General features: G+C 37.1%; 1 protein-coding gene across 8 annotated transcripts in view; it reads right to left on the bottom strand.

The window, feature by feature from the left end:
- Positions 1–14406, bottom strand: part of EFR3A (EFR3 homolog A) — a 98198-nt gene that overhangs the window by 62706 nt on the left and 21086 nt on the right. For all 8 annotated transcript variants that reach the window (XM_052787503.1, XM_052787501.1, XM_052787502.1 and 5 more), the window contains 3 exons: positions 11207–11283; positions 9276–9403; positions 7426–7576 (listed from right to left, as the gene is read on the bottom strand). In XM_052787503.1, coding sequence (XP_052643463.1) covers positions 7426–7576; positions 9276–9403; positions 11207–11283 — 356 coding nt within the window. The remainder of the gene's footprint in view (positions 1–7425; positions 7577–9275; positions 9404–11206; positions 11284–14406) is intronic.

Raw genomic sequence — 14406 nt, 5'->3', positions numbered from 1 at the left:
CTCTATGGAAAGCATCTTAAAGATCTGCCAGCTCTGTTCTGCTCCCTTGTCCCTGAGGGCAGTTTCCCAGGGGGTCCTCTTGACTCACGCCTTGAACAGCTGCAAGTTTGCTTTCCTAAAATTCAGGGTCCTGACTTTACTCTTTGCTTGACCCGTATCCCTCAGGACTGCAAACTCCACCAGTGTGTGATCACTGCAGCCCAGGCTGCCTCCAATCGTGATATCATTGATTAGCTCACTTGCCTTGGTGACCATCAGGTCCAGTATTGTGTCCTGTCTGGTAGGGCTGTCTATTACCTGCCTTAAGAAGTTATCCTCAATGCACTCCAGGAGCCTCCTGGATTGCCTACAACTCACCGTGCTACTTTTCCGGGAGATGTCGGGGTGGTTGAAGTCCCCCAGCAGGATGAGAGCCAGCGAGCACGATGCTTCCCGTAGCTGGAGTAAGAAGGCTTTGTCAGTAGCTCCCCTTGACCGGGCAGCCTGTAGTAGACACCAACCACAAGGTTCCCTGTGTTGCCTCACTCTCTAATTCTCACCCATAAGCTTCCGAACTGCTCATGGCTGTTCTTCAGAGACAGCTCTTCGCCATCTATCCATTTCTTGATGTAGAAGGCAACCCCTCCGCCCCTCCTCCTTCCTCGCCTGTCTCTGCTGAACAGCCTGTAGCCATCGATAGCCACACTCCAGTCGTGGGATTTGTACCACCAAGTTTCCGTAATGGCAACTAGGTTGTAGCTTTCTAGCAGCATTGTGGCTTCCAACTCCTGTCTGCTGCGTGCATTGGTGTCGAGGTACTTCAGCTGGGCTGTCGGCCATGTCAGCTTTTTGGAGGAGCACGCCTGAATTCCTTTGAGGTATTTCACTGTGTTTCCCTGCTGGCTCCTGTGACCTCAGGAGCCCCTGGCTCCTCTCCATAAGACTTCAAGTGTGCTGCAGTGGAGCCAGCAAGTCTCAGAGCAACAGGCTGAGGGCCCTCGCTAGCACCCTGTCCCTCCGACCTTGGCGTGTCATCCCAAAGCTTGTCACGGGCAAGCCTGATATTATCCCCTTCCTCCGTCAAGTCTAGTTTGAAGCTCTGTCAGCCAGCCCCGCTAGCTCGTGGGCAAAGACCGTATTCCCCCTTGGAGAAAGGTGAATCCCATCTGGCACCAGCAAGCCTGGTACCGTGTAGGCCATCCCATTATCGAAAAACACAAAATTGTGGCGGTGACACCAGCCACAGAGCCATGTATTAATAGATTGGCCCCATCTGTTTCTGCCCATGTCGCTGCCTGCAACTGGAAGGAGAGAGGAAGAAACAACCTGTGCTCCAGATTCCCTTACCAACCATCCCAAGGCCCTGAAGGGTCTTTTGATCACCTTTGGACTACGTGTTGCAGCTTCATTGCCACCCACATGGAAGAGCAGTCTTAAGTCTTACTGGTTTGTTTCATGGAATTGTTAATTACAAAACAGAAATAGATTTTTTTTTGTTTTAAGACAGGAGCCTATTAGTCCTTACAATTTAATAAAGCACAAAGTCCAGGGGTTAAAAAAAAAATATAAAATCAGTATGACCTTAGTATTTTCCAGACATTCAAGTGTTCAAGTCTACAATTGATTCACCCAGCAAACTTCCATAAAAGCATGTAAAAGAACAGAAGCAAAACATTTAAAGAACATAAAACACAATGGGAGTGGCCGTGATAATATTAAATCATCTAGCATTTAATATTAGCACGATGTAGCTTTGCAGCAGGGAAGAAAGTACCCAAAAGTTAAACCTCTCAAAATGGCACACACAGTAAAGTGTCCAGAAAGGGCAAAGTCTTTTTATTTCGTCATGTGTATAACAAAACAACTTCACTCACTGAACATAAAGCATTTCTGAAGCATATTCCAGGATTAGCATTCAGATGACTGAACATTTAGGCCACAGGAAAGCTAACTGTGATAACACTGTTTTGAGTTCCACTGTCATTCAGGAAGTTATACAATTCCATCTCATTATAGAAATTTTAAGTTTTTACAGTACACAGTCTATACTTTCTCCTTTCTTAGCAGTGGTGGTCTTAAGCTGTTGTTGTTGTTAAATAAAGAATATTTTACTCCTAAGCACCTAAGGTATTTTCAAGCATACTTCAAATATAAAAATTATTCAACCTAAAAAAGGACAAAACTCATGAAAGTCTAAACACTTGCCTGGTACAAAGCTTTTATAGATGTAAACATGTCATTCAGTCACAGTAAATGCTTGTAATCACCCACTGGTAATTTGTGGAAGTTTTACCGGTAGAAGCATCTTCTCTATTTGTACAATACAGAAGGTACAAAAAGGAACTTACATTGGTAATATCTTATCTCCATTAATTTTAAAACCAATAAAATTCAATCAGTATAAAAATGTATAAATCTACTATGAAATAAAGAAGGAACATATTATCTATTCAGAAGATGTTTGTTCCAGACTGAGTCAAGGAAGTTGGATCATATTACCAGGGAGACAGAGACTGTGCAAGTGCTGTAAATCATGCAAGCTCTCAAACTAAATTCCTAAGGACATAATTTCTTATATATATTTATGCTGCCTTATCACTCTTACGTAGCCAGTACAGTAGGAGAAAAATCATAATTTTTAATGCACCCTGGATGTCTTTAAAGAAGGTCAGGTTTTTGCAGCAATTCAAAAACAGACAATCAGCATGCATTGTATTTAAGTTTGAGTTATGTTATGTAAAGTATCTCCCTGTAAAAACTGTAGGCTGGATCTGAGCAGTAATTTTTTTTATATTTGAGCTCCTCAGTCTGTCTTCTACAGCCTGCAATTTTCTCATGTTTCAGATAGGGGAAAGGGGGTGCTGATACTGATAGTTAACATCTTTTATAGACAAAGCTACTGTATTTCAGGAAACTGTCACATAGGAAGACATGATATCCTATAAACATAAGACACTTAGAAACTACACAGTACAGCATTAATCAGAAGTGCGTGAATGTATGTATGCACTTGAAACAAATGCAAAAAGGACAAACGCTTCAACTTTTCTAAATAGAAAAGTTTCAAACACTGGATTCATGCATTAACGTCACAAACACAGTATTAAAATGATCACAATAAATAATAACAAGGTAAGGTTCTCAGCAATAGGAATTGGTCATTTAGTTTAGTTATTAATAGTTAAGGTCACCTGACACTTCTCATTCTGAGTTTTATTGGAGTAGGATGGATAGCTTCACAATCTATTGTACTTCATGCCACTTGGATGAAAATTATCCTGAACACCACATGTGCAGTTGTGTAATAAAGTCAGTAATGGTATGTTGGCTTACAGGGCCTTATTAAAGTGGCTATGAAACTGCAAGACCAGAGATAACGAGCATGAGGTGGGGGAAGCAATATTTAACTGAGAATGACCCTAAAAGGACTGCCTAAAGAGATTTATCTAGGATCACTCAAATTCTAGTAAGGGCAGACATAGAATTTAGAAGATAATTTAACAACCTACAGGATGAGAAAGAATGCTTTGTGTAATTCTGTCTCTCTGTACATTTAACTCCTATAAAAAAAGATAGAGCAGGGATCCTAGAGATTAAATACTTCATTGTATATTAAATCACTACTAGTACATAATTCTGTATCGGTACATGGAATGAAAGAAGCATCTTGTAATAAAGATAAGTTTGCATCCCATACTTCCAGATTAGCATGCTACAGACAAGCAAGACAAACAAATTGAGTACTCTACTGGGAATATTAATTCTGACATTCCTTAATTTGACAGTCTTGACATTTTATACTATTTTTACATATACATGCACTTCAATTCTGCCAATAACAACTGCTTTTATAAGCCAACTCTAACAGATACAAAAATCTTGTTATATTAAGCACTGACTGGTCACTTTTCCACTTGGGATACTGCTTGTCTTCTTTTAAATAACAAATGATGACAACTAGCAATAAGTGACCTCCTCATGCACAAGAAGCTCAACACTGTCACTGATGGTATCATTATTTCACTGCTCCTAAGAAGAAACTGCCCTTCTAAAATGAAGCGCCCTATCAACTAAAGAAAGCATTTGTGGCAAATAACTTAAAACATGGTAATACTGGGTTCTACATGCATCTGCTCTTTTCAGATGGAAAACCAATGTTTTACTATCAAAATACAAAGAAGAATTCACCCCGTCAACATTCCATATTACCTTAAAACGTGTTGTATTCAACTGAGTTTTGTCATCACAGTTTAAGATGAAAGTTTTATTAAATTATGTACCTCATTGGTTTTGACCAGCTGCTCACTAAATAAATTTTCTGGACCCTCTCTAAAAAAAATTGACAGAAAATTAAAAATATTTTAAAAAATTATCTCATCCCCCAAAATTTTGAGAAGTTCAAAGATTTTAAAGGTGTTCACACCTAGACAGGAAAAACAAGTATAATTAATTCATTCTATCCTAGTAATATAACTACTATGGATCTAAGCAAAACATTTAATCATTTGTACATAAGAGATAAAGATGTTTTACATGATATTCAGCTACTGAAATTCTGCAAAATGGTTAGGGTGAGAAATTTAGTATTGCCGTAAGCTTCTAAGTAAAAGCTTACTGCAATCAGCCTCCAGATTCTGTAATACTTAAGCCAGGGAAATCTCACTTTTTCCCACCACAGTTTTTCAGTTTCCTCACCAGCATATGCTATCCTAGCACATGGTTAATAAAAATATCTTCCATGATAGAAAAAGGCATTTTGAACTTCATAGACACTGCCAATTTGAAATCTGGTCTACTTAAAAAAAAAAATACAATTCAACATATCCACTACCAAATTTCACCTGTTTTCAAGTATTTGCCTATATAAGTAGATTTACAATTACGTTATAAAAAAATCATTGCTGCTGTAGGAAATAAGTTAACATAATTTACAAATTATATATTATATAATTATATACATATAATTATATGTAACCTGAAGATCAGGCATAAAAGTACATAAATGAAAAACAAAGTTGTTTTTCTAATACAGTAATCTTCAGGTTTGCTTTTTAGAAGTAAATCAACTTAAAAATGAAGTTTAACTTCAAAAAGAATTTAAGAAGTCAAACAGCTGAATGAAACCTTTGTTTTTTTGTAAGACAGAGTGCCAAAGTAGAGTAAGTTCCACATCCAAACCCAGATATTTGGAAGTCAAGGAAAAAAACCTTGGAAGACAGTGGGAGCTTCCAGATCTTTCCGAGACTTTAAAGTACTCGGAGTCACTCAGTACACAGATGTTTCCTTTGAAAGCCTGACTTCTGAGCAATCACAAGAGTCCCCACAGCTGAAACAAAATCTGCTTGTGAAGCTGAAAAAAAACCCCTACAACTCAAGACAGCTGAATCTTACTTGAAAGATATCACTGCCTTTGTGTCCCAGTGAAGCTCTGAAAGTCAGCTTTGGGATGGAAAATAATCAAGATCTACTTATAGCCACAACCATACCCCATATCCTTTTAAGTGTAAGCAGACTATGAATTTGTATTGGCCTGAAATTGAGTTTAACCTAAAAATATTATGGAAACTTTTCCAAAGGTTGCTTCACTTTTCACCAGTTTAAAGATGTTTACTTCATATGCAATTTATTATTCTCTTCCAGACAATACCACTTTCCACTCCAAAGTGGTACACTAGAATAACTAAAGCACATGAAAGATTATTCAGCCACTCTACCATCTCTACTCTTTTTGGGGTTTTTTAGTTGTTTACTTATTTATTTCCTTCGGGAGGAGAGGAAAAACTAAAAAAGGCTAAGTGTGATGATAAACTTTCTCCACGTCCAACAAAATTTATTTAAGAACACAGTAGGTCAGTGTCCTTGGTAACAGACAAGCTGTCAGTACCAATACACCTTGCTCCTCTTGACACAAAAAGACTCTGTCTTTTCTCTCCATTGACTATAGATGGCACCTAGGGAAATTAGCATAATTAGGCTAAAATTAGCTTCTGGAATACTGTTGAAGAGCTGTATAGATTCACTCTCCTCACAGAATTTGACATCTTATTTAGGAAAACGTAATTATTTTTGGTTAGTGAGTTTTACAACAGACAAACACGAATTATCTCCTAATTTAGGAAGTCCATTAATCTGCTTTGCTCATAAAAGACTTCATTAGGAACTGATAGGGATATCAAACAGATTACCATAAGGTGGAGTTGTGCTCAATAACATTCGTTTGCAAGTGACATGTGCCTTGTAAATCACAGTGGAGGTTGGCAGTAACTGTTTGTCACCATGGATTTTAAACAACTGGAAAGTGATGTGCATCTTGCCATTTGGCAGCCCAGGAAATAAATTCCAAAGCTATTTCCCTAAGAGGTCTTGCCCAGGCATTATTATACAAACAAATCAAAAGAAGCAGGGTAGTCTGGCTCAAAGATATTTAAAAATGAGTTATTTATTTATTTACTTATTTATTACCCTCAGTAAAGCTGCCCTGATAGTTTGGGGCACAAGGGGACAGTCATCCCCTACATCAGAGCAAGAACTCTCTGCATTGCACCATAATAAGAAATTCTACTCCAGAGTAGCACCACTGTACTACACCTTCGTGTTTCTCTGAACTGCAACTCCATTTAATTCCATCAACTGGAAATCATGCTCAAAGTAAAGCCCAACAGTTTTACAGAATCCACAAACAACCCTCACACTGCTAACAATGGCAACGTACACTAAATGCAAGCATTACTTCTTTACTCATGTAAAAGCAATCACTCTAAGTGAAAACAGTCTACATCACAATCCTGGAATTTATGAGATTCCTATTGTACTAGCTGGGAAATACAATGTTTAGAAAGGAAGTATGACAGAACTATAATACTGATTGCACCCATCACTATTTGGAAAACTAGATCTCCAGGTCTTCATTTTGACACTTTTAGTTATGCCCTTTGAGCCTGGATCTGAATCCTGAAATATTTAAGCTAGTAAGATGGTGAGGTTATAATACTGAAGACTTTCGCCTCCTGACTACTTTTCAGCTAAGAGGAATCTTCCTGTGTAGTGTCAGTGCTGTGGAGAAGGATGTGATTTCCTCCTTCTCACACCATGGCTCTCATTGCTGGAGAGCAAGGAAACACTGTCTTACCTATACAATGGCTCCAGGAGGTGTGTTTAAAGATTCAAAATATGAACTCACAGAACAGCTTTCCTGTTCCTTCTAAAAGGAGTTATTTCTACAGGGGATGAGCCCAGCCATCAAAGGAATTTTAGAGACTGAAAGGCAACAGTTTTTCTGCCTCCAGATGGTATCTGCTCTGTGTTTAGGCCCAAATGGTATACCCTGCCACATACAGAATCTTCTCAATTCATGTTAACTGGCAGATACTTTGCGACTTCTGAAACTACTTTCCCATAGCAAATAAGCAGAGCTTTATTCTGATTTCATTTAGTATCTTTACTCACAGAATTAGTTCCAAGAACTTGCAGCTTTGGTTCGCCTGATTCCAGAAGCTTGGCCACCATATGAAGGAAACTTTCCACAAACGGTTTTATGCTTTGAGAATGGCAAGCCATTAGAAGTTGGTCCAATGCCTCCATGGCAATTAAAACATACCTGAAAATTAATTAGAGAGACTCACATAAAGATGTGCTACATTTATCATTACCTGAGTTAGTTCAATTTAGGTCCTTATTACTACAAAAATTAGAAAAGAAAGAATGGAAGGCACGTATTTCCCACTGTATAAAAATGGAAGTTATTGGTATTTCCTGCAGGGTTTTTTTGGGGAGGGGGGGCAGGGGGGGATTGAGTGTTTTTAGAAGGGGTGTCATAATACTTGGTAACAAGAGTAAATATAGTTCAATTATCTTTCCTAGCACATTTTATTTTCAGTTATAAATCCCAGCTTTCTAGTCTACAGATCCTCTGTCTATCCAAACCTCAGCATGGAAAGCCAGCAACTTATCCATGCTCCTGCACAGTCAGGCAACATGCGAAGTAAATGAAAAAGAGTAAAGAAAAGCAGTCAACAAAATTAATTACCCTAAAGAATAGCCATTTACACATTCCATAAAGTTATAAAAATAGCTTTTGACATCATGAAGGCCAAAAATGATGGCCTGTGATGGATGCTGCCTTTCTTTCCAACTCCTGCCACTTCTTAGACTCAGTATTTTCCTACTCCATTTCCACATTCTTTAAAATCTTCTCCCTCTTTTGACTCTACATTCTTTAAAATTTATAGCTCATAAAGGACTTAAGAGTATGACAGTTTTAAAGTTCCCATTTAAATACAATTTAGCCAAAAGGGCTAAAAAGAAAGATATCCCCAATTCCCACTACCCTGAATGACATTCAAAGGTGTATTGGGTTTACATGGCAAGGTTTTGGTAGCAAGGGGGGCTGCAGGGGTGGCTTCTGTGAGAAGATACCAGGAGCTGCCCCCATGTCAGACACAGCCAGCTCCAAGACAGACCCACCACTTCCCAAAGCTGAGCCCCTCATCGACACTGGTAGCGCCCATGGAGGACCACAGGGGAGCAGATATCCACACTGCAGACCGAGGAGGACCTCACGCTGGAGCAGGTGGATATGCCCTGAAGGAAGCTGGAAGGGCCGCGCTGGAGCAGGCTCCTGGCAGGAGCTGCAGCCGTATGGAGAGGACACCACGCAGGAGCAGCTTTTCTGGCAGGACCTGTGATCTGTGGGGGATCCACGCTGCAGCAGTCCATTCCTGAAGGACTGCATCCCGTAAAAAGGGCCCATCCTGGAGCAGTTCTTGAAGGACTGTCTGCCGTGGGAGGGACCCAACACTGGAGCAGGGGAAGAGCATGAGGAGGAACGAGCAGCAGAGACAAGATGTTACGAGCTAACTGCAACCCCCATTCCCCATCCCCCTGTGCTGTGCCAGGGGGAGGAGGTAAGGGAGTCAGGACTGAAGTTGAGCCTGGGCAGAAGGGGAGCTGAAGGGAAGATGGTTTTAGCTTTATTTTTATTTCTCACTATCCCACTCTGTTATTAATTGGCAATAAATTTAATCTTCCCCAAGTTGAGTCTTTTTTGCCCATGATGGTAATTGCTGAGCGATGACCCTGTCATCTCAACCCATGAGATTTTCATCTCATTTTCTCCTCCATCAGGCTGAGGAGGAGGAGTGAGAAGAGTGGCTGGGTGGGCACCTGGCAGCCAGACAAGGTTAACTCACTACAAAGAGACTGGGTCTGTCTTCCCTCCAAAATTTGATCAGAACAAACATGACAAAATGCAGCTACATGTTAGCATCTATTTTTAATGCTGTGACTTGTTTCCTTACCCATAACGATGTCTGACAACATCTCTGCTCAGTCTCTCCGCTAGGTAAGCACCAATTCGATCCAGCTTTTCTGGTGCAGAAACCGCATAGAAAGTCAGCTTCTCCATATCAGCCTTAACAAGACCATCCTAAAAACAGACATACAAAATATAAAAGTTCACAGAAAGTATAAAGCTTTTGAGGTGTTTTTCCTTTTGTCTACTCAACATTTAAAGATCTGAGCCATAAAGATGGGAATAAGGTACTGGAAAAAAAACCCCAAACTTTTGAGCAAAATTCAATAGCTTAGCTGCAAAAATCAGCAACATAAAAAACTAAGTAAAATATTTTTTAAAGAAATGAAGCAACTACCTTCCCCCATCTTTTTTTCAGGCAGAACAGGTATTCCAAAAGAGGGTATTTAGTGATATATGTCACCAGTTCTAAGACACCTTTTCCCTACCAGTACAACGTAATTTTTTTTCTTTTCCCATTCCCCCCCCCAAAAGTATATTAGATGCATAACTTTGACACTATATACAAACAAGTTTGTAGGTTAAATATTTTAGATTGTAGTTTAAATATTTTATTTCTTCAGTGTCACATCTTGGACAAGGCTGACATACAGGATACCTGAAGGCTAATTGTTAGAACAAGATCAAAGATTAACATATTAGTTCCAACATGAACTGTGATATGGATCTCCTCAGATGAGGTTATAATTAGAACTATTAGGTAAGAAGGATAAGGTTTTTTGTCTTTTTTTTTTTTTTGCTTGTTCACAAAAACATTATCTTTTTCAAATAAATAACTTCAAAGCTTTTAACACACTCATTATTAATTAATGTATTTTATCAAGAAAGTCTTCTCAAACTTTAGAAAAGGCCTGTAATTCAGTGAAACATCATGGACTGGCTTGTGTCCTGCACTGAGCCAATGTATATTCACAAAGCAGAAACTAAGGAAAAGCTATAAAACTACAACTGTAGCAATTCTGGGTGTTTCTACACCTGTATCACACAAGTAGATTAAAACAAATAAATCTATAAAACCATACTGTTCCATGCTTTCAACATACTGTATACACAGAAAATATTTCCTCTGAAGCCAGAAGCATACACTTACATAGTAACTAGCACTCAGTAACAACACATTTTAAAGAAAAGCCCATGTACTTTGTAAGAATAAGACAAATATTGTATACAAATGCTGTGCCGACTGTTCTGCTTGCTTCTACTATAAAGAAGATAACAAAATCTGGCAACGCATTTAAAAAAATACAGCAGCAGAAACATAAGCTCCTGATCTGTCTGAACCATCACATGATTATGTATAGATATAGGCATTACTAAATGGTAACACAGAAGTTATTTATTTTCACAGAGACTAAGAGCTAGGCTTTAATATAGCTCCAAGACTGTTCCGGTGAAATGAAAAGACTGTGTATGAATAACTGGAAAAATTAAAAAACAACAACAAAAAAACATTTTGGATCACAAGAGTCTACCAGAACTATAAAAACTTACACAGTCAATATGTCAAGAGTATGTCAAGAAAATAAAAATCTTGTAGAAAAATAGAAAATGTTCACACCTGCAACCATAACAAAACAAGTATTTGTGGTTCTAAGTAGTTATGAAGTTAAGTGCTACCTCTGCTGCAGAATACTCTGTTTAATTAAATCTCTATTTCTCTGCACAAAACACACTAATTTCACTCTTCAATATGCACAGCCCTGCTTTGAAAAGGGAGTTAGCTCAGATGATCTGTAGAGGCTCCTTTCCAGCTAAATTATTCTGCTAACCTCTATTAAAGCTATGAAGTGCTAAAGCAGAATTTACTGTCAAATGTTAAAACAGAAGAGAAAAAAAAAATTGCTAAATTGCTAAAATTAGTTACTAACCACAATTTTTCAAATGCCAATCCCTTAAAGTTTTAAAGTCAACACTCACTTTTGGATCTTCAGGAAATATGTTATCTACCAGACGCTTGTAGCGAGGTCTCAAAGCAGCACAGCAACAGCACACTCCTGCAGAGAGATTCACCCAACAGAATTTAGAATTAAGTTTTAGGAACTCCGGTATTTTCATTTGAAGAGACTAGCTGACAAGCAAGGAGGAAGAAGATACAGTGAATTCAGCTGCTTGTTACTATCAGCAATAAAGCCAAATTAAGGTAATTGAAAATGACTGAGAAGTCAAATAAGCAAAACTACTATTATAATGTAACACATGAGAAAATATGCAAGCAACCTGGGTACTAGAAATGCACCTGTCATCCAGCCATACTTAAAAACATGCAGAAAAATCAAGAAATTACAAAATTTAGTAATGTTAAAACCAAGGCTACTTCATTTGCTGTTTTATCTTAATTCTGAATGATCATTTCAAAACATATCTAAACACGCATTATGTTCACTCTTCTTCAAAAAAAGTCAACTACAAAATCTTCTGTTTTCAGGCAACCATATAAAGCAATAGAAAGCACAATATACAAAACAAGCTCTCCCTTCATTATCCCACTATTTTACTAGGCATCAGACAAGAGACAGTCACTTGAAGAAAGGTATTTTTCTTACCTCATTTCTACTCTCCTACTAAAACTGTACTCATATAAAGATAATCAGAACAATACATGTAACTTTTAATTTTATTAATTTAAAAAGAGTCATAATGCCTGCTCTAACAAGATAGAAACCTACAAACTATGGTTTGTTTTTTCTAGCATTCAGGACTACTAGAACTTTGGAATAATTCCAGTTTACTTGAAGTAAAAACTTAGCACAAAAAGACACCCTGAAAAATGTTTCTAGATATCTGTCCAATTGTTTTATCAGTGCAGATTTATTCCCAAGGAATTTAAATGTTTTGACAAATCAGGTTTTAAATATTTTAGTGGACTTATCAATTAACTCATTGGTCAGGTCTCAGATTAACATAAAGCAGCAGCATTAGTGGCATAAGAGTCACTAAATCAGAAATAATATACTGAATAATACTATAGCAAGTATGCACACAGATCCGTGGCTGTCTGGTCTTTCAAATCTCAATACCTAGAGCATTCAGAGTTGCTAAATGTCTTACAAATACCTTATTAAAGGTATTAATATATGTACTCCAAAAAATCATAAAACACTTTGCTAAAAACAGTTAAAGCAGCAAAAGCTTTTACTGAAAGTCAAAATAGGGAAAAGAATAAAGGATACGTTGGCAGTAACTTTGATGATTATAATTTATCTGCAAATTTTTCAGGATGTGAAAAAGCACTAGACAAATACATCAGGATTTGTATTTCTTTACTTATGATATCCAAGTAACCTTAGTTGTTTTTAACCATATTTATCAGAACATCTGGAAGATTCATGACAAAGGCTTCCCTTGCTGTACTTGTTTTTATTACAAGACTCTGCATAAGTAGATATTGTACCTCTATTCCACCTGTTTTCTGATACTACTTGTCTTTTGGACAAAAAACTGAATTGTGCTCATAGTCCTTCAACTTAATTCTTGCAATTTATTTAATCAGAAACAATTATTAAAGATAGAGCTATGATTTTAAAAGCATACTTTTAAATTCTCCTCAGTGGTCTTTTAATTCAATTCATTAATTATAGAGTCATACATCACCAGGAAGATGAACACAGACTTACAACAACTTCAATACTTAACTATGAAAACAAAAAAACATGCAAGGAATAAACAGCTGGAATATTAAGATTTTTTTGTGTGAAACAGTACTTTGTGACTACTGTTAAGTTCTTCATATGACTCCTTCTGTTGACATCTCCTACTCACAGAACGTAAACCAATCTAACAGAATCTAACCAATGTAAAAATCTGCATTTACATAAAAGCTGCAGGTCCTAAGTAGCTAAAATCAAAGCTATTTCATATGCCACCGGAAAACGTAAGTATCAAGAGAGGTTAAAAACCTACTTGACTTAAACCAGAAATAATTCATAGTTGTACAACTAGATTCTATTGAAAGCAATGTTGTGTTACATTTTAAAAGCAAGTACAATCATAAGAAAACAGTACCTCATTAGTGTCTAGTATATCACTCAGTATTCGGAAATCCAAGTAACACCATCAAAATCCTCTGAATATTGTTAAAATCTACCTAATATTGTTAAAAGTTTCTTTAGTTAGGCATGCAGCTCTGCACCTGGCTGAACACTCTTTGTACTTGTGTTTTCCTACTTGATTTTCTACCTTATGGACCACTAACATCGGGCCAGAGTAAACAGCATGTTTGATTACTCCTAAGTATAACAAAATATTCTTACAACAACTGTAGTAAAATATTTTGCTGTAGCTATCTACAACATAGTAAGAACAGAAAATACCGTAAAATATTGCGTGCAAGACAGAGGCAATTAAAAATTCTGCTAGGTTAGTTTCTCCCTCTTTAAGTGACAGGAAAGAAAATCCTTGCAAAGAAGCACAGTTTAAGTCTTCAAATGATGTTTTAGAACTGTGGTAATTAGATAAATTGCACATAAAACCTGGATACAGTCACTCCTTTGAGAAGGACGAATATCAGATAACAGTACCAACCCATTCTGACAGCCTTACCAGATGGTTTCAGTTAATGGAAACTCAATAGTGTTCAAATACTGCTCTTTACATTTATGGCATACAGTGAATTTTGACATAAAAAAAGGTCTAACAAGAAGTATATTACATAAGATTTGAAAACTTTCTCTTCTCTACATCTTGGATTTTCAGTAGTATATTTACATTGCTATATATTTAATTATAGCATAGTTTACATGAAAAAACCCCACCTATCATCAAAATATAAAACTAAAATTAATATGAATGGTAATGTCATTAAAAGAATTTTCTAAATTAAATAGAACATTCAAGTATTAGAAAGCTTATCTATGAAAGCTTTCAGCCTCCAAAGATATTTTAAGTAAAGAAATTTAAGCTGAACACCATAAGAAAAAAAATTAAGTGATAGGCTCTCCAAAGAACACAGGAAAAAAGAAAACCAAAAGCAAAAACCAAAACAACAGTCATGAGACACACTTTGTGAGAAAATTATTTATCATTGCTCAGTGTTTTGATATAACCAGGAAAGATTAATAAAAACCTAGAAATAGGTTTAAAAAAAAGAAGCATGACTACAAAAAAAACCCACAAAAATC

Source organism: Harpia harpyja, chromosome 5 (genome assembly GCF_026419915.1).
Source record: "Harpia harpyja isolate bHarHar1 chromosome 5, bHarHar1 primary haplotype, whole genome shotgun sequence".
Taxonomy (NCBI): Eukaryota; Metazoa; Chordata; class Aves; order Accipitriformes; family Accipitridae; genus Harpia; species Harpia harpyja.
Note: the sequence above shows the minus strand (reverse complement) of the source record. Positions and strands in the feature narration are given on the sequence as shown.